This window comes from Crassostrea angulata, unplaced genomic scaffold (genome assembly GCF_025612915.1).
Source record: "Crassostrea angulata isolate pt1a10 unplaced genomic scaffold, ASM2561291v2 HiC_scaffold_106, whole genome shotgun sequence".
Classification (NCBI taxonomy): Eukaryota; Metazoa; Mollusca; class Bivalvia; order Ostreida; family Ostreidae; genus Magallana; species Magallana angulata.
Window position 1 is genome coordinate 54,073 of NW_026441661.1, and position 25,845 is coordinate 79,917.

The 25,845-nt window shown below is 32.0% G+C and overlaps 2 protein-coding genes across 2 annotated transcripts; one reads left to right on the forward strand and one right to left on the reverse strand.

The window, feature by feature from the left end:
• Positions 1-1,340: 1,340 nt before the first annotated feature.
• On the reverse strand, positions 1,341-4,760 carry LOC128169212 (proprotein convertase subtilisin/kexin type 5-like). The gene is made up of 2 exons (XM_052835378.1): positions 1,911-4,760; positions 1,341-1,476 (listed from the first exon to the last, which is right to left on the reverse strand). The coding sequence occupies exons 1-2, from the start codon at positions 4,617-4,619 to the stop codon at positions 1,348-1,350; spliced, it is 2,838 nt and encodes a 945-aa protein (XP_052691338.1). The 5' UTR covers positions 4,620-4,760; the 3' UTR covers positions 1,341-1,347.
• A 3,174-nt stretch (positions 4,761-7,934) lies between these two features.
• LOC128169213 (uncharacterized) lies at positions 7,935-14,330 on the forward strand. Its single transcript, XM_052835379.1, has 8 exons — positions 7,935-8,371; positions 9,454-9,495; positions 9,589-9,719; positions 10,563-10,838; positions 11,729-11,821; positions 12,110-12,145; positions 13,729-13,782; positions 13,871-14,330. Exons 1-8 carry the CDS (start codon positions 7,942-7,944, stop codon positions 14,036-14,038), a joined length of 1,230 nt encoding a protein of 409 aa, XP_052691339.1. The 5' UTR covers positions 7,935-7,941; the 3' UTR covers positions 14,039-14,330.
• The last annotated feature ends 11,515 nt before the right edge of the window (positions 14,331-25,845 follow it).

The window sequence follows — 25,845 nt, forward strand, 5'->3', positions numbered from 1 at the left end:
GGAAACATGAACTAAAGATCCCGTTAGCCTGAATGTATTGCGCAAGCGCAAGATTGTAAAATCCAAAAAATCCAGGTGATTTCCGGGATTTTTTAGGAATTTTCGTTGATTATGAATTAGCGAAGCTTAACTGATAAAAAATAAAAATAAATTGATAATCTTCAAGTACCAATGTTGTTTAAAATATATAAAACAAAAGACAGTATTCTTCCGAATTCTCGGTATTAAAGACCAAAAATTCGAGTCTATTATTTTAATATAGTAGTATAGATATAGATGCGTCGTTTGTCTTTTCCATAAGTTTGTACACGGTTAGGCTGACAGTAAAGAAAGGCGTTGAAATGAATGCCCGTCCTCGATTTACTTTACAAAATCACGAATGTTGGCTGACCCTTACTATGTGTAAAGGTTCGTGCTATTTATATACACTAAATTCAGCGATAAAACTTATTTCTTGTGACTTTAAATAGGTGCGCTTGTTTGTTTCCAGATAAGCGCGCTTGTTCGTTTCCAGAGGGAAAAACTAAATATCACAATTACCTGAATAAGCTGTATAGAAAATTAAACTTCTTTTGAGTTGTGTAAGGTAATCTCAAACTAATAATGACCGATCAATGCATAGAAATTATAGAAATACATAAACAATCACAAAGTTTAATTTCTAGTTTGAAACATGTACTTCGTATGCTGTTAACCTTTTTACTCGCTATTCAATTTCGTCCTTTACTTTACGGAAGCTTATCGATGCTTACACTTGTGTATTGTGTGTCTTACCTATTAGTTATAATACAGAAAGTGTAGGCCCCGATACGCTTCCGTATAACTTTGATCGACACTAGATCGCATTCATGGTAGTCAGGAATGTTTACCAACATATAATTATGTTAAAAAATATAATAAAAAGTTAGTTTTTAATTTAAATCTCTAAAGTATAGTCTAAAGAAGAACAATGTTGACACATATTTTTTGGAAGAGGGAAAAATTATACTAACGACGTAGAGAAAATTGCCATCCTTAGAATGAATGCATAATAACGGACATGGCTTGATCATGTTTAAAGCTTGATCGAATTTTGAATATTATGAATCGTGTCACAAGCGACATATAAAGATACAATTTCTATTATAAATATCAATATCACTGACAATGTTTATTCTGTATATACATTACAAAAATGAATATACTTTAATGTTACAATGACATACCAACAAATTCATGAATTAAATAAAAGCTACAGAAACGTATTTGTAATTGAATTTTACTCGGTCTCATTAAAGCCAGAGCTGCACAAAATAACTTAAAGTCCATGATGCAAAAATGAAGTGCAATAATATGTTTGTGACTGGGTCACCTGTCCTTCAATATAAAATTCTCTTTTCCTTTATTGTTGAGGAAAACAAAAAATAGACAGAAATCTTGCAACAGTAATATACTTGGCTCGTCGTTACAGTCCAACTTTTCCGAGTTTAGGATTTGCTGTAAAAGAAAAGGAAAATCATCAGTTATGAAAAAGGGTTGAGAATGTTTATACAACTGACGTTGAGAAATTAAAAAGAGAAATAGATTGTCTTATATAGAATAAAAGAATAATATATGCACACAATGCTTAAAAAAGGAATTTTTTTCAGTCATTATTTTTATTATTCTTTTTAATACATACATGTATCAATTAATTGAAAATTGGAAGTAATTGTGATTAACTACATGTAATTTGAATGGAAAATTATTTTCAATGTCTGCGTCATTAATATGTGAGTTGCAATAAACCGATCTTGAAGATTTTTTAAATGCAACGTTCTATTTCAAGTAGATCAACAAGGAAACCCATGCCAAGTTTAGTAAAGAAAAGCATTTAACTATGAAATATCATGTAAAACACAACAGGAATTTTATAAGAGAAGAGAACTCACCCCCTGTATTTTAAAGCACTGGTAAGAAATTCTCATCACAAAAGCAACGGCTACCACAACAATGAAGGATAAGATTCCAATCATGATATAAACTGAAATCAACGATTTACAATTATTTTTGTCCTTGGAATGTAGCACATACGTGTGTGGTGGACATTTCTGTAAACACCGCATGCCATATATAAAAGTAGAACAGCTTGAACGTGAAATGCACTTGTTGTTTTCTGAGGCGAGCTCATATTTACCGCATCTATCCATGCATTTTGGATCAAAAAGAGTACCTGAAAAAGGACGTTCTGGTGGACAACCAGCTTTGCAATGCTTCCCTTGACGATGAGTATGTTCGGGGCATTCTTTCAGGCAATTCAGATGATTATCGTGGACATACGGACATGCATGTACACACTCCTTATTATTTACAAAAGGAGCCTCTTTAGGACATTTCTGAATGCATTTTCCTGCAAAGGAAAACATTTTTGGGCATTGCTTGTAACACTTTAGACCTTTCAAATAACCGGCACAAGATCTCACACATTCTCCTTTGAAATCATACGGTGCTTCCTTTGGGCATGTATCAACGCACTTCTGAAGATATTTGAGTTGTCCATGCGGGCATGTGTCAAAGCATGTATATTTAATCAAACCCTGAACAGTATTTTGTGGACATTCTAAATTACATTCCCTATTATAGCTATATTTGGCTTCGGGTGGACACTGGATAAGGCACTTCTTATGATATCCCACTAACCCAAAAGGACATTGTTTTAAACATGTTTTCTTTATAAAGAAATTTGGACAAACCTTTACACATTTTCCTTTTTTATTATACGGTTTACTGAAGGGACATTTCTGCACACAGGTTCCATTATATTGAAATGTTTTACTTGGACACTTGTCGAAGCAACTCGTACCTCGGCGAAGAGTGGTACAGCTCTTAACACATGTGTTATCTTGACTGATATACGGAAAATCATTTGGGCATTTATGGTGGCACTGTCTTTTATGACTAAAGAGTCCTTTTGGACATTTTCCCATACATGAAAAATTCCGTGAAAAATCTGAATCCTTGCAGTGTTTTAAACATTCTTTATTAAATGTATCTTTAACATAGTTGTTTGAGATATAGGGGGCGTCTACTGGACATTTTTTCACACACGTTTTGTTTGAAATAAAGTAGTTATCTTCACACCATCCTACACAGCTGTTTTTGTTTAGGTATGGTTTGTCCTTATGACAACTTTTAATACACCTATATTCAATAATGTTTTTATTGTAATTATGGATCGAAACGCTAAGAGGTGCTATTTTGGGGCAATTGAGAACGCATGTTTCGTTGAATATTTTAAATTGTTCAGGACAATTATCAACACAGCGATATTCGTGATGAAGATTCTGACATATATCAACACATTTTGATCCATCGTCATATTTTCCGACTTCATGGCATGCCATACATTCACCATTAACTGGGAGTCGTTTGCTGTCGGGGCAGTTGGATACACAATTGTTTCCAAAAGTGAATTTTTCAGAAGGGCAGTTTTCCATGCAAATAAAAAAGTTGTTTGGCTCGTGATGCTGTTCATCTATCTTACTAGCATTTGAAGGACAAGAACGAAGACAAGTTCCATTATACATAAATTTATCAGCTTGAGGACAATCATTGTAGCATCGATTTTCAAAATTAACAACCTCACATCTATTTACACATTGTTGATTTTCTTCATACATACCAATTTGACTACATTGTACGCATTCCCCTCTGTATATAGCATTATGAGAGTCTGGGCACTGGTCTATGCAAAACTGTTGATAACGCAATTTGTCACAACGGTCTGTGCAAATACTCCTATTATTCTCTTTAATTATAATCGGGTACTCTTCAGGACAATTTCGGATACAACTCAAGTTAAACGTCTTACTTTTTTCGGCAGTGGGGCATTCGACATAGCACTCGCCATTGTCCCGAACAAAATTCGATGGACATTCTTTCGCACAGATCACAAATGCATTTATCGGCTTTGTTAAATTTACAAAAGTGGTCAAATTGAGCTCATTTACATGTGTTGCAGGTAAATGTACTTTCACAGGATCTGAATCTGGACACTCTTCTTGACAAGTCTCCTGGAACAAAACTTTCCATGAAGAGCAGGCATCAACGCACATGTTGCTGATTGACAATGTGTATTTTTTGCATTTTTCGACACAGGTATAAGTGATAATGTTGTCTGGTTCTTTTTTCTGTTCAAAATACTTGGACGAAATAGGACATTCTGCAAGACATGACATCTTGTGTAAAAATGGTCGACTTTTGGGACAATGAGATACGCATGTCGAATTAATTTCAACCGTTTTTTCTGGACAGGTATTCAAACAGAATATATTTTTCTGTTGATAATATTTAAAACCCTCGCACTGGTTGACACATAAGTTATTTGAATGATTGATGAAATTGTCGGTAGGACACGTTTTAACACAATGTGATTCATATCTATAGTATCCACTGGAGCAGTTATTAACATTTTTTGTATTCTTTAAATGTACCGTTCGGGCAAGTGTCAACACATGTTTTATTGTGTTCAAAGAGACCCGAGGAACACTTTGTATTACACGACCTTCCATCGAGAACAAACTGCTCCGAACAATTATCCATACACCTAGTATCCTGAATGACCTTTTGAGTTGGGCATTCTGAAACACATAAGTGGCCATCGACGTACTCCATTCTTCCTGGGCACTTATCAACACAAGTTTTATTAAAAAGAAACTGGCCGTATGAGCATGTCAGCTGACAAACTCCTTTGTCTAAAACGTAATCTTTGGGACACTGGCTAACACACCCGCCGTTAAAAATGTACGGTTTGTCATGAAAACACTCAATTACACAACTATTATTGTAACTGGCAGTAAAAACAGGACATCTTTCAAAGCACTCCATGTAATAGCATTTGAATCCGTGTACTTGACATGCGTTAATTACACAAAAACCATTATTAATGTTATTATCTCTACAGAATTTTCTATTTCCGACCACGATTTCTTTCCCTATACAACTCGAAACACATACTCTATTGGAGCCAACAAAAGGATGTTTTTGAGAACATACGTCGACACATTTGTAATAACTTTGGTTGTTCCGGATAATCCGCCTCCTATACCAATGATCCGGATTAATAGCACTGTAGGTATAAGACTCTACAAACTCATACAGCGTATCCACTGGGCACTCCACACATCGTCCATTCAACTCTCCTTTTGGAAAAACGCATCTTGTAGCTCCCGAAACCTTTGAAAAAATCAATACCTTTCAATATAAAATTGTAAAAACAATTATATTATTTTTTAAAACATTAAGTGTTCATCCTGATAAATAGAATATTTGAAAGTCTTGAAAAATGATATAACTTTTTATACAATTTTAGAAGTCTACTCAACAATAGCACAGATAAATTAAAGCAATACTAAATATAATTATTTACTAGACACAAAACCTCAAAACAAGAAATTGATGCGTTCAGCACGTGTTCCATATTGATGGCCGTTTTTTGTTTGCGGGTGACATTAGTCTTACATGAAATTAATGATCTTTAATTTGTCTTTAATTACAGACACTCAGACAACGATTTTGCTTGAAATATGTAACAATTCGTATAAAAAGTTATTATTAAGGAGGATAACTTTATAGTTGCATGTTTTTGGGACATTCTAGTAAATACAGTGTATTATACTTTTTATGACTTATTTCATATTTTTAAAATTGAAAACAATAAACAAAGTACGCTTAACAATATTTAGATTTTTAAAAGAATTTTTCAAAACTATAAATGTTGCTATTGTGCTTTTATAACTTTTATGATAAAATGAATCTTTGAATGTGTATGTTTTAAAATATGAGACAACAGGAGTAAAAATCGTACGCTGTTGAAATGGTAAACATAGAGTAAAGCTATCTTGTCGGAGTTATTTTTCTTACTTTTATAATAGATCCATTATACCAATCCACATTTATAATACTTTAAATGTATAGCAAAATTTGGTGCATTTTAAGTGTTTTTAATTGTCTCTAACTTAAAAACCAGGCAGCAGATTTGAGTATTTTGAACAGATAAAGTAGAAAATTATATAAGTAATTTCACATTACAATTTGAGGAAAATTGCTATTGCAATATTTTTCATCGCTTTAGAGTGCAGAAAATGACAATTTACTTTTTATTCCGACAGTAAATGTACCTGTATTTTGAGATGGTCCCTAAAAAGAACCAGATGGTCGATTTTCTTGAAGCTTCGCCAAAAAAAAACAAAAAAAAACAACAACCAAGAATTGGTTTAAATTACGTTCTTCAGCCTGCTTAAATGTAATGAGTGACTTGTTATTACAATCGACAAGCATCACAAATCCAAAAGTTTTGAAGGAAGCTTGATCAAACAGGCCCCGCCGTCTCTAACTTTCCTTAAGTCAATAGTCGGCCTCAAGACTGGGTTTTTACTTTAAATTTATTTTCTCTTCTTTTCAGGATTTGAGTTGAGGACTGGAATGAGTGTTTGGAATATTTTGGTGGCGGTGGAGCATAGGAGTGTTTCTAATATTCACCAAAAGCCAAAACATTAGGTGGCTACGTACCAGAGATTAAGATCGCTATGTCCTTCTTAACTACTCAAAGATTAGAATCAGCTACACCAACGGTAGGGCAAACGAATGTACAATCAATACATTTTTTTCGGTGAACACTAAGAATTTTGGTTCTGTGTATTTTGAAAAAAATTCTAAGGTTGATTTTAAGGATATAAATCATTTACGGTCTCATTAACAATTAAACAAACCTTACCTGATCCGCTACCCATAATTTAAAACTTTGATTTTTCAATAAATGCAATTTTCGTGAGAGATCCGTTTTCAAAGAAAGGTAATTCTGCTAATGCTAAACTGAGCACCAGAGCTGCTGCATTTTTCCATTTCTTTTTAAAATACAAACCATTGAAAAAGGACTCAACTTTTAACGTTCTTTCAATGAAAGTTATATTTTGCCATTTATTTAATATTTGTTTCAAAGGTTACTCCCTTTGAATCATTTTTAAAATATCAAAAATTGCATTTTGAAAGGAATACAAAGCACAAACACATTCTAGCCTTGTTATCGAATTTTTCTTGTTATTAAATTGTTTTTTCTCCTTTTAATATTAAAGTTTGCCACCTTCCTCTAGATGTTTTCTACCTACAACCAAATCTAACTTTATTTTTAGGGTTAATTCGTTCTACAGAACATGTACCTGTTTCATCTCTTTGACAAGTAGGGTCACTCGAAGAAGCTTTACAAATCAATGTACATTAAATCTCTGCAATATGAGATCGACGTGTTAACTCCCAATTAAAAAAGTCCCATGTATGTAAAACTAAAGTTTAGGTTCTTGCACATACCGTAATGTCAAATATCAAATATAGGTACTTCAAAACGTTTTCTTTTCACATTGGTATTGATTTCATGTATGCATTATTGAATTCTTTTGCTTCACGTTTAAATGTTAGATTCTTTTGTACATTGATTTCTGTAGCAGCGTATTTATAGGGTGCGTTTCTAATGGTTTATAATTTCTGTCACATAAACAATATCCTTAACGTTAAATATTTCAATACACTTATCCTGATTAAAATTTATTCCTATAATGAACAAAGATTAAATAAAGTTGGTATTCAATTGTATGAAAATAAATAAAAACTTTTATATTTAAAGATTCAAAAATATTGCGCAACAGTTTTCCTCACTGTATATACATAACAAACGCTTAATATATAATGGAATTCATTATTTTATGTAAATTACTTACCATGCAGGAATTGAGTACGATAACAATTATTCTCATAACACCAACGCTGTTGAAATACATTTTGTTTGTTGTGAAATGTGTTGCATTCAAAGACTAAACAGAAAGTAACTCAAAACATTGGAATTTCCAAAAATGGCATGCTTCTTCTACGAAAGAGATATCGAAAGTGATTGTTGTTCTTAATAACAAATGCCTTAAGAAAAATATAACCATGGAACTATCACCAATAATGCTCCCTTATGGCAAAATTTATCACGTATTCTTATCCTTCTCTCAAGAAGATGAAGAACGCGTATTTTCTTTGTTACAAGAGCTAGAAGATAAATATCAACTCAGGTGTTTATATCATATCAGAGATTTTCAACCTGGAGTTACTATTACAGAAAATATTTTAGATGGTATCGAGAAGAGTATGAAAATCGCATACTTTGTATCTCAGAAGTTCAAAGACAGTGAAATGTGCAAAATGGAAGTTTTGTATGGAATCATGGCGTCACATAAACAGTGCGAAAATAGCATGATTCCAATTTTACTGGAATCAATTGAAATGCCTCGGGAGCTGCAGACTATTAACTATGTTGATGGAACACTGGAGGGAACGGATGTAGCGAGCAAGATTTACAACGCTTGTCTCTTCGGAGGTTTGTTTGAATGTTGTTTTATCAATAGAAATAAAAATGTCCACCACTCTTCACCTGTTTATTAAATAATTTAATATGAATATTATTTCATAAAAATTGTTCCAGAAATCTGAAATCTGCAGACAAAGAACGGCCAATCTTAACACCAGTTGGTGTTCTATTACAAATATTTACCATCCACATATGTTTTTGCATGTAAAGTGTGTGGAAATTTTTTCAGACATTTAAACATTGAATCATTATTTTTTCAAAAATATAGTCTCGTAACTGCAGTGGTTTCTGCATATAAATTGAGTAATGCGCTTAAGTTTGTAGACTACATCTTTAAAATAAAGATTTAATACTTATATTTACATTTTGTTTTTAATTATTGCATTGTTTGCTAATATAATTTAAACATTAAAAATCCTTATTTTGTCCTGGGATTAAGTACATATTATTGGAAGAGCCTCTTTAACAGCCACAAGCGTGAGCTTTGGTTTTCGCTTGTGACGCTGCATTTTACAGCGTTGTTGTGACGACATAATAGTACTCGACATTTTAACCTTTCAGTAACCTATATGTGTTCCAGTATTATTACTGCAGTAGCTTTTTACACATTTTACATGCACAAAAAATGTAGAATGTAACCATATTTGCATTCCACATATATGTTGCATGTTATGTGTGTGGAAAGCTACGCTCTCGAGCGCTCTGAAAATGCAACGCCACAAAGAAGGTCAATGTTCAAGCTAGTAGCTGTTACTTGGATTCTACCGTTATTTTGATGAAACAGTTATTTTGAGGTATAAGTTTCATTTGAAGAAAATTAAATCATGAATTTTGAAAGATATGTGCAAACAAAATTTCATAACGCGCTATCGCTTGCTATTTATATCATTTTTATATTATATATGCACACGCTGCTGCAATTATGAGATTATATCTTTCAAAACAAACATGGTTTAATGCTTTAATGGCTGTGTTCGTAGCTTTACCAATACTTTCGTAATACTGACGTAAACAATCGTAGAAAGAGTACGCATTTTGACTAAATATTGATCTATTCTAATGTTTGATATTTATTCAATGTCATTTTTCAGCGACAGAAAATTGTATTTTGCCGAACGTAATCCCATTTCATGGTAAGAGATTATTAATCGTAAAATATTAGTTGTGATTTAACAATTCTATTAATTTTTGTAATTGATAAATAGAAAAGTTTCTGAACTTCTTAGGATTGACAAATGGTACTCTATTGCGAGTTATCCGGAGAAAAGATAGGAATAGTTTCTGCCTACCTTTAACACATTTTTCAGAAGATATGGAGAAACGACAAAAAATAGATGATGAAATTAGATCTCGACAAGTAAGTTCTTTGTGTGGTTGTATCAGAATCAGATATATGGAAATTAAATTACACACCCATGCAATGTTACAATGCACTTTGAAAACAGTTCGTCAGTTTCGAGATCATGCACTTTAATAAACAAAATAATTTTATTTCAAAGTTGATATCTATCTATCTATCTATCTATCTATCTATCTATCTATCTATCTATCTATCTATCTATGATGCAATAACATATAACTTGATGAACAGTTTCTCGATTAAAGGGTCTTCTCATAACCTCACGTAGCTTAACAATTTACACATTAAGAACAGCTCGTGAGATTTGTACTATTTAAACATGAACTTCATCACATAGAAAATGTCTCTTCTTTTTATTCGGTTTGCATGTACCTTGTTAAAATGTATGCAACTCTCCTATAAAAGACATTAAACCGTACTTATTACTCTTAACAAATCATTACAATATTAACTAAAACAAATCGACTACCATCGAAGTATTTGTGGTAGATATATTTTTTTTTCAAAACGAGTTAATTGTCTCGATATAAACAACAACAAACATTGATGTCCCTTCAAAACAGAGATTGATTTGTTTTCCTATTCAAAATGCGTTTACCCCCAATATAAACGCGCTTTGAATTTTTTTTTTACAAAATGCATTGCCACAAAGTACCCCCCAAAACAACAAGAATAACAAACATAAATAACACTGTTGTCATGTTCTGTAAGAAAACTGTGTTTTCATAAACTCGATCGCCATGAATAAAATGACAAAACAAAATCACCCAGTCCTAAATATTGTCTTCGGGGCATTTGAGTTCTAAAATTTTTGAATCCATTGTTTCATTATATTTGAAGATTGATGAGCTATGCAATGAGATTGTGGAGGAGTTAAATGCGAGTAGATACACAACAAGATACTTTTTGTACAACTCCGCGTTCTGGGGCCGTCTGTGGTGTTTTCTCGTTTTGGGGACACCTGCTCTAGCCATGTTGCCTCTCCTCATTTTCCTCGTCAAAGAAGGAGAAATAAAAGAGCAAACTCTGGCAGGTGCTTGCTCTACATTGGTTATCGTACCTTTAGTCGCTGTATCTATCGTCGTCTGCTGTTGTTTTGGCAAAAATATGATAAAGGTATGAAGCTATTTGATATAAACTTCGGATATATAGATAGATATACTATGCAGATACAAAAATGAAATCTTAATTACGTATTCTACGTAAAATACAAATAAAACAATTTTTTGTATTTCAATTATTTATATTTTGTTACTTGAAATGCATATCTTGATATACAACATAAATCTGATCACGTAGTTTTAGCATTTATTGTTTCAAACAATAAAAAAATAAATAAATCTTATTTCAAGAGAGTTTAAAACGAAAGAGTCATTGTTAAGTTAGTCATTTTCATTTTGCAATACCAAAACTTTCTATTTAAAAGGAGATTGCAAATGTTTGTTCTGCCTATTTTTTCTGCTTATTTTTTTACAGGAACCCTTATTACTTAAATAGATTTACTGGTTCCTTATCGTTAAATCTGATGTACTTTATAATTACGTTTAAGAAACACACTTGTTAAATACTAATTCGCAACACTTAGAGGTCTCCAAAATGAATTGCATGATTCTAATTTTAATATAGTTTAAATAGTATTGTCCTCATTACCCCTTTTTAAATATGTTTTAAAGAAAAGAATTTTTAGTTTGTAAGGGAAAGGATCAAAATTAAATCTTATGAGAAATTATGCCATCATAATATGCATTTTAGACCATATTTTTAACTTACATTTTTTTCTTTGTACTTCTTAAGACAACAAAAATACGATCGAGCTTCAAGTGTACAGTTCTATGAATTTTGATATCTTTCTATTCCTATGATGAATGGTTTGTTTGTAGTCAAAATGTATTTTTTTAAAAAAAATTAGTTTGTTTATTTTCAGAAACAATGTAGATGTACATATATTAAATATATCCCTTGTCACATACAAATGGGTCGTTATATATTTTTTTTATATCAAACAGGGAGGAACACTTTTGAAGAAAATTGCGTGGAAGCATTTGCGTAATAATTACCAAACGCTAAAGGTTCTACCACTTGTACGATCTACAGAAGAAGTAATGGTCTTATAAAGTTTCAATAACCGTTATTCCTAACCAAAAGAAATATTATCTTCTATTGGACAAATGCTTTTAAGAAGTAAATAAAAAATCGTGTGAATATCAAAATTTTAATGTTGTTGTCATGAAAACTATGATTTCTTAAGCAAAAATCAGAAACAAATTTCAAATTTCTTTTATTTGCAAACTCAAATATGTACATGTGATTGATATAGGAAATTTATCATTAAAATTGATATAATTTAAAATCAAAGATATGCTTAACAGTTATTATTTCAATTGCAGATTGTCTTCATTAACTACGACACAGATCCCTGTAAGGTAAGAGTGTATGGTACTCTTTCCGAAAAATGTCGGTGCTTTGAAAAATATTCATTAGTTTGATTTATTTTGTAAGGTACATACAATTACTAATACTGTCACCATTTAATTATGAAAACTCGTAGGTTCAATGTTTTCTATTTATAATAATACATATGCAAAATGATATTTTTGATAGATGATTTATTATTAACTAGAAGGTAAATCTGTCTGCGAGGCAGATCCCAAATTATTGAACAACCATGATATTTTAGATTAAATCAGACTTTTCTAAAATGCTGTTGTATCATTTATATAATAAAGTATATATTTTGGTTTTTACCTCATCTGAAGCTTTGAACAAAACTTGGCACAAAGAATCCTTATTGAATGGTTCTAAATTATTAGAATAAAGGTTAAAATCCTTTTCAAAAGAAATGTTATCACGAAACTGTGAATATAAGGTGAGTGGGGGGGGGGGTATTAAAAAATCTTCTTCGCAAGAACCACTGCACCAGAAATGCCAATATCTATAATCATCATAACACATTAATTTAGAGTGACAATTCTAAACTCTTCAAATATTTAACCCTGAACCCATTCTGGATTCCAAAAGAGAGTCAAACTTCTACGTAGAAATATATAGAGAAAATGTTTAAAAGTCTTCTTCTCACGAGTTACAATGCTACAATTTGTAAAATTACTATGCAAACGTTCTCAGATAGTGTAATTTTTTTAACATTTAAAATCATGACCCCTAATATTTTGGCACCAAGAGAGTTTTAAATTTCAGCCTAGAAATATATAGAGAAAATGCTTTAAAATCTTAAGAAATACAATGCTGGGTTTTTTTACTATACAAGCATCTTTGGATAGTAAAGATTCCAAGGTATTAAAACGATGACCCACTTACCTATACTGCGGATGAGAGGATTTCAAAGTTCAACATGGAGATATGTAAATGATATATATATATATATATATATATATATATATATATATATATATATATATATATATATATATATATATATATATATATATATATATATATATAAAATCTTAAGAACAACAATGATACAATTTGTGGGATTGCTACGCAAGCATCCTTAGAGGATATGTATTCTATTATGTCTAAACCATAACACCGGAACAAATGCTTGGCCCCAAGTAGCGGTTAAAGTTAACATAAAAATGAAAAGGGAAAATGTTCACAAATCTTTTTTAAAGAATATAATGCTATAGTTCGTGTCATTAGCTTGCAAGCATCCTCAAATAATGTTCAACTATGACAAGTTCAAATTCAACATAAACTGTTCGTGTCATTAGCCATTTTTAGTGCTTTATGTATTCAGTTTACTGTCTTAGTATCTATATATATATGAGATCGGACACATTGAGGATATCTAGTGTTCTTGATTTTATTATGTGCTTCACACACACACATACACACACACACACACACACACACACACACACACACACACACACACACACACACACACATATATATATATATATATATATATATATATATATATATATATATATATATATATATATATATATATATATATATATATATATTCTCTTTCCCTACATAGAACTTTTGCGTCTGTGTCCTAAAGCAAAATATGGAAGATGAGGAGGAAATTCAGGTATCATTATTGCGTTTTTAACGAGAATTAATAAAATCAAATTGGCTATTTTTTGATAACTTTTATTTTAGCAGTTAATTTTTTGTAGAAAAAGGCGGATTCTATGATTTTGGATTTCATTTACAAACATCGATTAGTGTTGGCTCACTGGCATGGCCTGGAGGACTTCAAGTATAACCGTCACAACACTTATTTCCAGAAAAAATGTATCTGTCAGTATCTAGAACCCCGTCTTGTTTCTGATTCTATCTTATGAAGACAAATTGCTAAAGTTTGTCATGTTTTATGAAACAATCTTTAATGATAACCATTAATGATATACATATTATACTATTAAATGTCCATATTTTTGTTATCACACTGTTTTATTTGAACCATACGTATTTAATGCAAATATTAAACAAAGAATGTTTATGTAAAAATGATATTATGTAACAAATATATATTTATTTTCTTAAAGCAAGTAATAGTATATATTACGGTGTAAAAATACCTTTATTAGTTTAAACTATATTAAAAAATTTAAAAAAATGATAAAACGCTTTATATGCAGCTCTTTTCCACCTGGAAAAGTCTTTTTTGTTGGGATTTCACGTAATGCGGTTAGGTAATCCATGTCAATCCTTTAAAATTTGTTCAATGAGCTGGTTGTTATAAGAGGTAATGATCAAGGTAATGATCGGCAAAGTAAACACAGTCGTTTGATCCTTTTGTTTAAGGTTAAGACAGATATAACAGGTATTATCTTATATTGATAAATCTGTTTAAATTCTAAAAAAATAGGTTATTACAATTTTTAAATGACCACGAAGCGGATGTGCAGTGTTGAGTGGCAGGTAGGAAATTTATGCTTTAAAAATTAGGCCTCTAATAAGCATATACAATGCTTAGAAATATAGTTTCTAGATTTCTTATCCGTTATGTTGATATCTATAGCCGTTATGTTCATTAAACACTCTTTTAGTCAGATATAAGTATTACTAATTGGTTGCGTTCGTTATTCTTTTTTTAAATATAAATTAATGCTAGAGTTGTATGAAATAGACACAAAGCTAACATGAGATAGAATGCACTATATACCTATCATTGTGAGAGTTAGTTTCTTAAGATATCTAATTTTAATATTTTATAAAAAGTTGTTCAATATGCTTATGTTTATTTTAGAAAAAAAAAACCCGAAATATGTCTGTTAATATTTTATAAGTAAAAGATATCTTATTCAACAAAATGATAATTATATACGGAAAAAATGAAGCATTATGTTAATAAGCACATATTTTCTCAGTTTTGATTCAGATTTTTTGATTCAAAATCTGTACAAACCAATTTTACTTACATTACATGCAGTTCTATAAATGTTATGTATAAGAGTGTGTTGTTATCAAACACTTAGTATAGGTTGTTTTTTAAGACGACATTCACACAGCAAAGAAAGATAATCTAAAATTCAAGAGTACTTGAGCGACGCTGCTTTAAGAGTGATAAGTTGAATAATATGTTTTGAAATATATCACTACAATGTAGACAAAATCTACGTCAATGAACAGTGACCCCCCCCCCCCCCATTTTCATCAGAAGTATGTTTACGTACATTAATCATTTGACGTGCCATTAATCATAAATCAATCAAGTTTATTTTGGTTACAAAAATGATATCTATTTCACTGATTTCTATAAGACAGAGAAAAACCAATTGAATGGGTTAAAAACATCATATAATAGTGGTACACGTGTGCTCGGAATTAGTAAATTTATTCATCTTTTTGCATAAATATATCTAGCCTGTTCCACAAGCTGCACTTTTACGGTGAAAAATTTCTTTCAGAGGGAATTAAAGTTTAATTTAGTGAAAAGTGTAATCAACATGTCGAGCAGCATAGAATGAATCAGGTGTTTGTGGGTATAACTGGGTGTAAACACATTGTGTTTTTCTTTTAATGATAATGAATTCGAAAATGATGAGCTAAGTAATGTTAAATCGAAATTTTTTAAAGACGTCATTGGATCCATTCACTAAGTTTGACTTTCATTCAAACAGCAGAACTTTATATGAAAAGGATTTGTCAAAAGCCAATATTTTCATTTCTATTTTTTGATAAGATAGATACATTTTAAACAATCACTGTATGCTTTTATAATATGATATTACAAACGTTATTGTATCGAATTTGACAGTTGGTTTATAGACAATTATTGTTATACACACAATGGCTTTTATGTTCTTTACTTTTGTTATATTTAAAATGTTTATGTCTATGGCTGTCCTAAATAAAATTTAAAAAGAAAATGTGTATCTTTAAAACCATTTCATTAAAATTCCACACTCTATTATCAATTTTTTATTTGATAACAATGTGTGTGTCGAAATGTATCATGCCTAAACAAAATATTAATTTGATGCATAATTGATCTTAATTAACTCTATACGTCTGGGGTCATTTAGTATCAGACGTAAACTTTGAATCCGTCGACTGACAATTTTAAATTTCCTCTTGTTGAATCACTTTGAGATTCACTAAATAGGGGCATGGGGAACATAATATTGGAATAAAATGTGCATTGCCTGTTTGATAGACACTTTACTGAGAAATGAATATAATTAATAAAGTAAGAGTTCCTTATATTTAAATATTTAAAATATTTTCTACGTAAAGTTCAATTATTATGCAAAGACAAAATTATTAGCCAGAGCGAGCTTTGTAACCTTTCTTCTTTCTTCTAATATCATTAAAGGCTGACACTTAGATGCGTCTTTTTTAATCTTATGATAAGTGTTTTTCAATATCAATGCTATTTTACACAATAAAATTATAGTCACATAATATAATTTTTCACACAACGAATCATGTGTTTGTAGATTCAGTTTATTGTATTTTTAATGTAGGAAAAAAATTATTAGTTATCACAAGAAAACAAATGAGACAAAATATGATCAATGATACAATTTACAGTCACCGAATTGAGTATCATTGTTCATTGTCCTATGAATTGGCAATGGTTCATAAAACTTGAACACAGTTTGTAGTCTGTAACGCACTTGGGAAGAGTTCCCACGAACACAGGTTATTTGTTTTCTTGCAGTATCCATTTCGAAATTGACAATCTCTTCCATGCGTTGCTACGACACATTTATCTGGGGCGTCTTCGTAATTCAAAGAACTTGGATTACTTGGCATATGTGTGTCAATCTGTATATGAATAAATAAAAAGTAAAAACATAAGGTGTTCTTAACAATCAATCTAAATACATTCACTAGTTTATGTCCACCAGAAAATTTAGAAGAGTCTAATTTCAGCTTAAAGAATCAAAGGATACACGAATATCTAATCATTTTTATAAAAGAATACATAACTTTTTACAGAGTTTATGTGAGGAAAAAATTTACATTACGATAAACACCAGCTCCTGCATACACTAGACCTGGTTGTTACATAAAAATAGGATTACATTGATGTTAACAATACAGTATTCATATATCATGTTTCTTAGCTTAGTTGCTCATTACATAGGACAAAACGATTTGCAGACACGCGTTTTGAAGAAAATATGAACAACAATGCACTGGTATGTTATTAAAATCCGATGAAAGAAGACAAAACATATTGAAATTCAGACAAAAATATTTCAAATATCCGCTATTACTGTAGAATATTCCCAAACGTAGTGTTGTTATATAATCGGTAATGCGCAACCATAACCTGTATCTGATTGTACAATAGTGATAGCAAGAACTTTAGAAAACAGAGTGTATTTTGTAAAAACTGATCCATGTGTATGGACTCTAGTATGCAATCAGTATGAATAACACATGTATTTGATGTGAAAGCGAAGTGCAACAGCACCACTTGCGCCTAAAAATTCGGATACCTTGGTAATTCATTTAAAAGAAACACCATATAATTTTAGTTGTAAATTCTCTTTTTTCATTTTTTAAATAATAAGTTAAGTCCATACATTTTGAAGAATATACAATCTGACTAAAAAGAAACCCATCATAATAATAAGTTGACGATCGATCAAAAAAAAATATGGCAACTAAATTCTTTTATAAATTCAATGGTGCTTTAAGTAATACACTTTTAAAAAATAAATGTATTATGAATTATGATTTTTCATTTTTCAAATATAAAGTTAAGTCCACACATTTAAAAGAATTTACAATTTGACTAGAAAGCAACCGATCATAATAAGAAGTTGACAAGCGATCCAAAAAAAAATATGGCAACTAAATACTTTTACGAATTCAATGATATGGTGCTTTTAGTAACACACTTTTAAAAAAAATAAATGTATCATAAATTTTCTGGATTGAAAACAATTTTTTAAAGTAGAATGTTATAAATTGACATAAAAACTTTTTTCCCTTAATATCTTTCGTTCTAAATCAAAAGCTATCGTTTATCATTGTTTTTTTCATCGACAGTCTTGTATTTGCTGGGTATCTATGGTGCAACAAATAGATCAAATAAACTAAAAACATTTATTTTCTGCATTTTAGGCTGATATTATCGCAAGGTTTAATACCCTCACAAACTAAGAAATTATAAGTATTATTTAACCTATTTTATCAAGAATAACCTTTTCATTGTAGGGTGATTTCATTATGCATCGGACACTTTTGGATTTTTCCCTCGTTCAGGCATCAAATACCGTCAAAATATAAACATTTTTTTTTTTTAAAGTTACAGGTTTTCCTCTTGCTTAATTATTGGAGAACAAATTTTGAAATTGTTAAAAATGTAGAAAATAAAGCAAATTAATGAAGTGTTGAACTATTTCACCATGGATCGGACAATATTTTCCAAGCATCGGACAGCTAAATATTAAAAAAGTAGAGATTAAAACTAACATTTTCTTGTTTTAATGCAAAAACACAAAGGTTCGGAAAAATAAATTTATTCAATTGCTATTCAGATTTCTTTTAATGTAATTCCTCATATCTACATACATAGGAATTTACACTGGTGCTACTGTTTAAAAGAATATTTATCACAAGGGTTTCTTTATCGTGCCAGCTTATAGAGGAACTTTGGACTAAAAAAAGCTGCGTCGTAAAACTCGAATATTAAGTGGTCTGAGGAAAATGTTTATATCAATTATTTTTTTTAATTTTTATTTCACGTCATATTTAAAGTATATCACAAGGAACACAAGGGCACACAATTCCCATATTATTAAAAGAAATCATGCACTCAAAACTGTCCGATGCATGGTTAATTTGTGTCCGATCCATGGTGAAATGAACATATGGAGCAAAAATGACCTTGACATTAATTGTTCAAATTTCTTGGACTTATTTGAATCAAGTTTTGTTTCAAAACTTACTTCTTTCTAAGTATTTTACGCAGAGAGTGCATTTTCAGTAATTCATACAATACTTTAGTGTAAAATCTTCGTAACGAAATCTTCAATGATAGCGTATTTGACGTCATTTTACGATGCCTATATAACTATTTCTTTGAAAATGTAACTGTCAACTTCTTAATAATGATAAAGTTCATTAGTTCTAATTCAGGAATACACGAAACAACACATGAACGCATGCACATTTATTTGTATATTTATAAATAAAGTTGTCCGATCCAAGGTATGTGTCCGATGCATGGTTAACTCACCCTAATCTGATTGATATTTGGCCCATGAGATTATTGTTCAACTTATGAGTGTCCCTCCACATTGATACTAGTACTCAAAAACCAAAGATTCAGTAATTCGTGAATTGTTATGCACTGTATGTAAAGATCAGGAATTTGAAGGTACGCATCTGTGTAGTAAATATTAGTTAAAAAAATTGATTTTCAAAGCTTTCTAAAGCCTGCGCACAGTTTTGAACTTTGGTGCTAGTTGAAGCTATTTGATAAATTTGGGGGGGGGGGGGGGGTTCTCTATAGATCTAGATTTAGTTAGAACAGAGAAAAGTGATATTTGCAAAGATTGGCAATATACATCTTTAAGGTAATAATATCATGATTAATTTTCTGTACCGATGTTATAGCTATGTCATGTATATGAATCAAGATTATTTAATTTTCATTTCTTAGATTGTCAAAAGACCAACGCTCTCCATTTCCATTCGAGGATACGACTTTGGGAGAATCTAAAAAGAGATTTGACTTCATTGTTTTTAGACAAAATGGTAGTAAATCATGACACAGAATCTTGTGTCTTTTTTATCTATGACAAGATATCATTAGATGTATCTACAAGCCTAGGAACGTGACTACGTTTTGTGCATAGTGAATCTAAACCTTATTTTTAAAACTCAAATTTTCAAATTACAAAACTATGTTACTCTGAAAAATTCATTACTTTCTGTTTTAACTCATGTCCGTGAAAATGTTTAAGGGGGTTGGGTGGAGTTTCGTGTTGAAACGTAGCTAAAATTATTTCTTAGGCAACAATCAGGATATTGATGTACAAATCTATAGTTTTGAAAGTTAAAAAGTTTGGGTGGATTACAGTTAGGCTACAAATCTAATTTAAAATAGTTACGTAGATGTTGCAATTTAGTTTGTTTAAATTGAACAAAACCAAGACAAAAACTTAAAATCAATTATGACTAAATTAAATTGAAAATAAATTCATTGAAATAAATGTTTAAACCAAAAATATAACAGCCTGTATGTTTCAGATTGCCTTATAAGGTGCTTACCCAGTATTTGCAAAAAAAAAATATAATAATGGAAATAACTGATGTACATTCTTCTATATTTATTTGTTTATGCGCAAGTTTGGAGAGAGAGAGAGAGAGAGAGAGAGAGAGAGAGAGAGAGAGAGAGATTACGATGATACTAATGTAGACAGTTGTTCAAACCATTTGAAATTTTTTTTGCTGTCGGTATAAAATATTGTAAAAATAAAATGAATACAACGTGTGTATACAATGTCTACATTCATGCTACATCTTATTGCTAAATATTATTGTTTATACATGTAATTGCATGTAACTCGGGTAACCATCCAGTATGCTCTTAATCTTTGGTAATGTTGATGGTGTAAAAGTTCCAATGGCAATAAAATTCAAGATCCGATATACATGTACTAATCTATTAGAGATTATAGAAAGTCAATTTCCTCTAATTTTCCAAAATGTTGATTTCAGATCGTCAACTTACCATTTAAGCAACGTACACTTGAATTTAATTTGTTATATTCCCTTTACAGTAGGTCTTTATATATGTAAACACAATTTACAATGTTTACAATTTACAATCTTCTGTGGAAGCATTCTCGGGTGGTGTAGATTCCAGTTTAATAATGTTCACCGGGAGTAGGATGGGGCTACAAGGGGGGGGGGGCGGGTTTTTTTTTTTACATAAGAATTTTTAGAGAAAAATCTTTAAAAATATTCTTGTGTGGAAGCATTTTCAGATGGTGTAGATTCATGTATTCCAAAGCCATTTCCTCGATGCGATGAACTATCCTTATTAATTTGCAACTCCGGATCCTTGGCCATTGCCCCTTGGGTTGCATCAGCTTCCGCCAAAAATGTGGACGCTCATTCCAAGAACAAGGTACCAGTCGTGGACTACACTGAGGTGTGACGGATGGGAGCTAGCTAGGGTCCTTCCTCGTCTACTCAATTGCTTGACACTTCTGATGGTTTTTGCTCTTGCCTTGGTGGAACTGGCCATGGCGTTTTTCTTTGTTTGTATGGGAGCATAACATTTGTCTTGGAGTCTAATAACAATTCTTTTCAGTGCAGAAAACCCCGGGAATGGTTGCTTGAGTAAGAGGAGAAACCCACCATGTGTGCCCCTCTTTATAATTGCAGTAATAGGTGAAAAGTTACTAAAAACCTTGCCCTTTATTTTTTCGAAAATCAATTAAGTGCGTTTAATTTGCAATTGCATTAAACGATCTTATTTAAGATAGTGGCAGTAATTAAATATTTAAGGTAGGAAAAACCATCTTTAGGTAAGCATCAAATTTTTAAAAAAAAAAATCATATGTCCCAGAGAAAGGGGGGTTCAAACCCCGGAACCCCCCTCTCCTCTCCTCTAGATCAGCCAATGCAATATACCTAGGGTAATACATGTATATAGATTAGATACATAGGTGCACTGGCGTCGGAAGCAAATTGAAAGTGGGGGGCTAGACTAATCTTCAGAAATATTGAGGAAATAAAAACTAATTCCCAATATCATGGAATTCCTAATCCAGTGGGGGGGGGGGGGGGGGCGCTAGTTTGCCTTTGACTCCAACTTCTCAATCTTTCAAGGTAGGAACACTTATCTTTGCTGCGAGAAAAAGTGGGGGGCTGAACTCTCTATGATGCTATGTCCATAATGGTCCCTAATGGTTAGGTCTAACTTTGCAAAAAAAAAAGTGCCCCCCCCCCCGGTTCCGACGCCTTTGAGGTGTATTATGGCAAACTGTGTGTGTCTTGACGTTATGATTTAGACTTGATCGTGCATCGTTGCGACAAAATATTCTGCTTGGGATAACAATATAATAAATGTTTTTTGCATAAACTAAGGTGTTGAGCATGCCTGTCGTGGAAAATATAAAACAGACAGCAACATTGTCTACGTTTATTTTTGAATTGACTCTCGTATATTTTGTGGATGCAGTTAAGGAAAGCATATCCTGGCATATATAGGGCGCACGTGTCATCTCAATATCCTTGCAAACTATTAAAATTGTTGAATACTTTTTTGAATGCTGGATTTGTCGAATATCGAATTCAGATCCAAAAAAGGCAGCTTTCGGAAATAAACTAAGTTAATTTTTAAATGATTTTTTTCCGTACTTGGAGGAGGGGTGGCAGTTTGGAAAAGATTCCCAGGGTCTAACACGTGGGGTATTTCGAGTCAATTTACCCAGCAAATGTCTGATATTTGTCTAAAATTATTAAACGAGGAAAGATGTGGACATGGTTTGCATTTATCATATAAAGTTTTGTACAACTTTTCATTTATTGAAGCTCTTGTTGAATTTTTCACCCTTTTATTGTAGATTACATTTAAGTATATGCGAGTTTATATCCCTTAAACGTAAATTTAATTTGCATGACTGATCAAATAGAGATAACTCCTATTACATACATTTTAATGAAACTTAATCAGAGCACTTTGGTTTTTTGTTTTGTTGAAATAAAATTCAGGCACGTAGCATCAGGGGAGGGGGGGTTAGGTTGCCCCCCCCCCCCACTTTTTCTCGCAGCAAGGATTTTTTTTAAATTCACATATAAAAATTTGAATAATGATGGAGTTGCCCCCCCCCCCCCCCACTTTTTCGGAAGTATGTAAAAAATTGATAAGAGAATAAGGAAATGAGGAGTGAAATTGATATACTACGGTTAATAGCGAATATTGTATCAAATATTACTTTTTATGTCCGATCAAACATTTTAGCCAAAATGTCTTTTATAACAATATCTTGAATTTATTAGCATAAGACAAATGTAGCACAGAAACACTAAGAAAAAGAACGATAAACGCAGATATGAAACTGGAAAATAAAATCAGACACGTAGCTACGGGAGGGGGGGGGGGGGTAAACTTATTTTGCCTACTGACATATTACTTAGAGTTACTTATATAAATCAAAAAACAAACTTGTGTCTCTACTTTTCTATCACTGTTAGAAAATATAGAAATTATATTGAAAAGCATTATAACAGTTCAAGAAGGTCGTAGTTACATCCTGTAATAAAGCACTCACCCCCCCCCCCCCCGAACCCTACGGATTAAAATTAGTGGAGTTTTCTGGGGGGTTTTCAAGTCTTGGTCCCCTTCAACTTGGAAAAGCGATGCTACGTGCCTGATACCATAACATATCTAACATTTCTATCAGAATTCTATTATCTAGCAAAACATCGATTTTTGTAGTCTTTTAACTTAGTACTCCAAACATATTGACACTGTTTGCGCCAAAATCTTATCTAGAACCTCATTGCCAACTATTCTATAATCTCCGCCCATACGTTGGTATAGGCTCATTTTGATTGAAAAAATATCGCAAGTCATTCAAATCCCTGTTGCAGTTACCCTGTATACATCAGAAATGTTATTTGTAGCACATTTGAACCTTTGTAGAAAAAATAAATAAGTTCGTAAATTTTGAAACATTGACTCCGGGTTTTTTTTTAATTTGCATTAAACAGTGAGTTTTATTATTTCTGTATTTTTTCATACGCGGATATAGAGAGGGAGAGTCGGTACCCCCTGAAAAACTCAATTTTCTTACTTATATAGTAAATTTGCCGAAAATATGACTCGGACCTCCTCTGGAAAAAAAAATTTCTGGATCCGCGCATGCATTTTACACTGAAATGAAGAGTAATAATTTATTGTGCTATTTTATTAACCCTTTGTCTTACTTCTCACTGGCGTCGGAAGCAAATTGAAAGTGGGGGGGGGGGGGGGCTAGACTAATCCTAAAAAATATTGAGCCCCCCCCCCCCCGGTTCCCACGCCTATGCTTTTTGTGACCTTTGACCTCATCCACTTGTCGGCATGTTTAATCTTCATAATGTTTACTAACATCGATGACTTAAGTCTTAAAATACAATAGTGTGACAGAACACTTACTGACATATTAACCTATTGACCCATCAATTTAACCCTTTGAACTGGAAATATACAGGGGTCATGCTATAACAATGAGCAACCTGCTTACAGGGTATGGCTAAAATAAATCATTGATCCATAACCTAAGAAGATTGCTCACTTCTTCGATTAGACCTGGCCATTGATAAATATATTTATAAAAGTTACTGAAAACACGTGTGTTTGTTTTGAATTAAGTGGGCGTGTCGATATTACATATCGATTGGCTGTTTACGGATGTTTACGGGTGAATAGGGTGAATTATTCCGTGCTACGCATGAATTGTACACATATAAAGTAGAATTCGGGTTTTTTTTAAGTTATTCGAAGTTCGATGCCACTTTGCAACAGACTATCCCCACCCACCCCTCCCAAATGATAACATTGAAATTCTGTCAGTTTTTTTGTTTCTACATGATTTTTTCTTCTTTTGTAGAATGAGTATGCTTGTACTTGTTTATGACAGTAAAGAGACTGAGAGTCGTTTACTTTGTACTATATTATACATTATACGATTATTAAAGTCTGTTGCATTCGCGCATGCGAGCTTATCCTATAAATTATGTGTTTGTGTTTTATTTTATAAATAATTTATGTTCGGTTGAACTGGTGAATAAGAACATAAAGAGGATGTTTTTTTCATCTCAGATGCAACAATCAGCATTGCTTCAAAATAGTCTAAGAATTAAATGTTACAGAGTTTAAAATTTCCAACTGATAATACAAACATTCAGACATTTTGCTCCATCCAATTAAATCTGAAAATCCAATTTATTTTTTTATATTTAATGCAAATATTTAATTTGTAATAAAACAACAAAATCCCTTTGATGTCACATCCCTTTACACCAACATTCCGCATGACGAAGGTATTGCAGCCTGTAAAGAGGTATGGGACGCTAGAGAGGTTCAGATCCCTTCAACTGAATCTCTCACCAAGCTCCTAGAGCATGTTCTAAAATTCAATAATTTTATGTTCAATGGAGAACACTACCTTCAAGTCAGTGGCACTGCTATGGGCACCAAAATGGCACCATCTTATGCCAATATATTCATGGGTAATCTAGAGCGCAACCTACTAACACAGTCACCCTTCAAACCTCTTAGTTGGTTGCGCTTCATAGACGACATTGAAATGAAGTGGGTTGACAACAGAAACAATCTCGATGATTTTATGACCTTTGTCAATTCTTTCCATCATTCTATCAAATTTACGACTGAAATTTCCTCATTCAACAACACGTTTCTTGACACTACTTCAACTTTAGTCGATGGTAAACTCGATTTCAATCTTCATACTAAACCTACAGATTCCCACCTCTATTTAATGACGTCTAGCTGCCACCCACCTCATACATTTAGAGGCATACCAAAAGGCCTAGCCACCAGAGTCAGACGTATTTGTTCAACTCAAGAACTATACTCAGAGCAAAGTCAACTCCTAAAATCCCACTTATGTGCCAGGGGCTACAGCTCGCACTCTGTACAAAATGCAATTGATGATTTAGC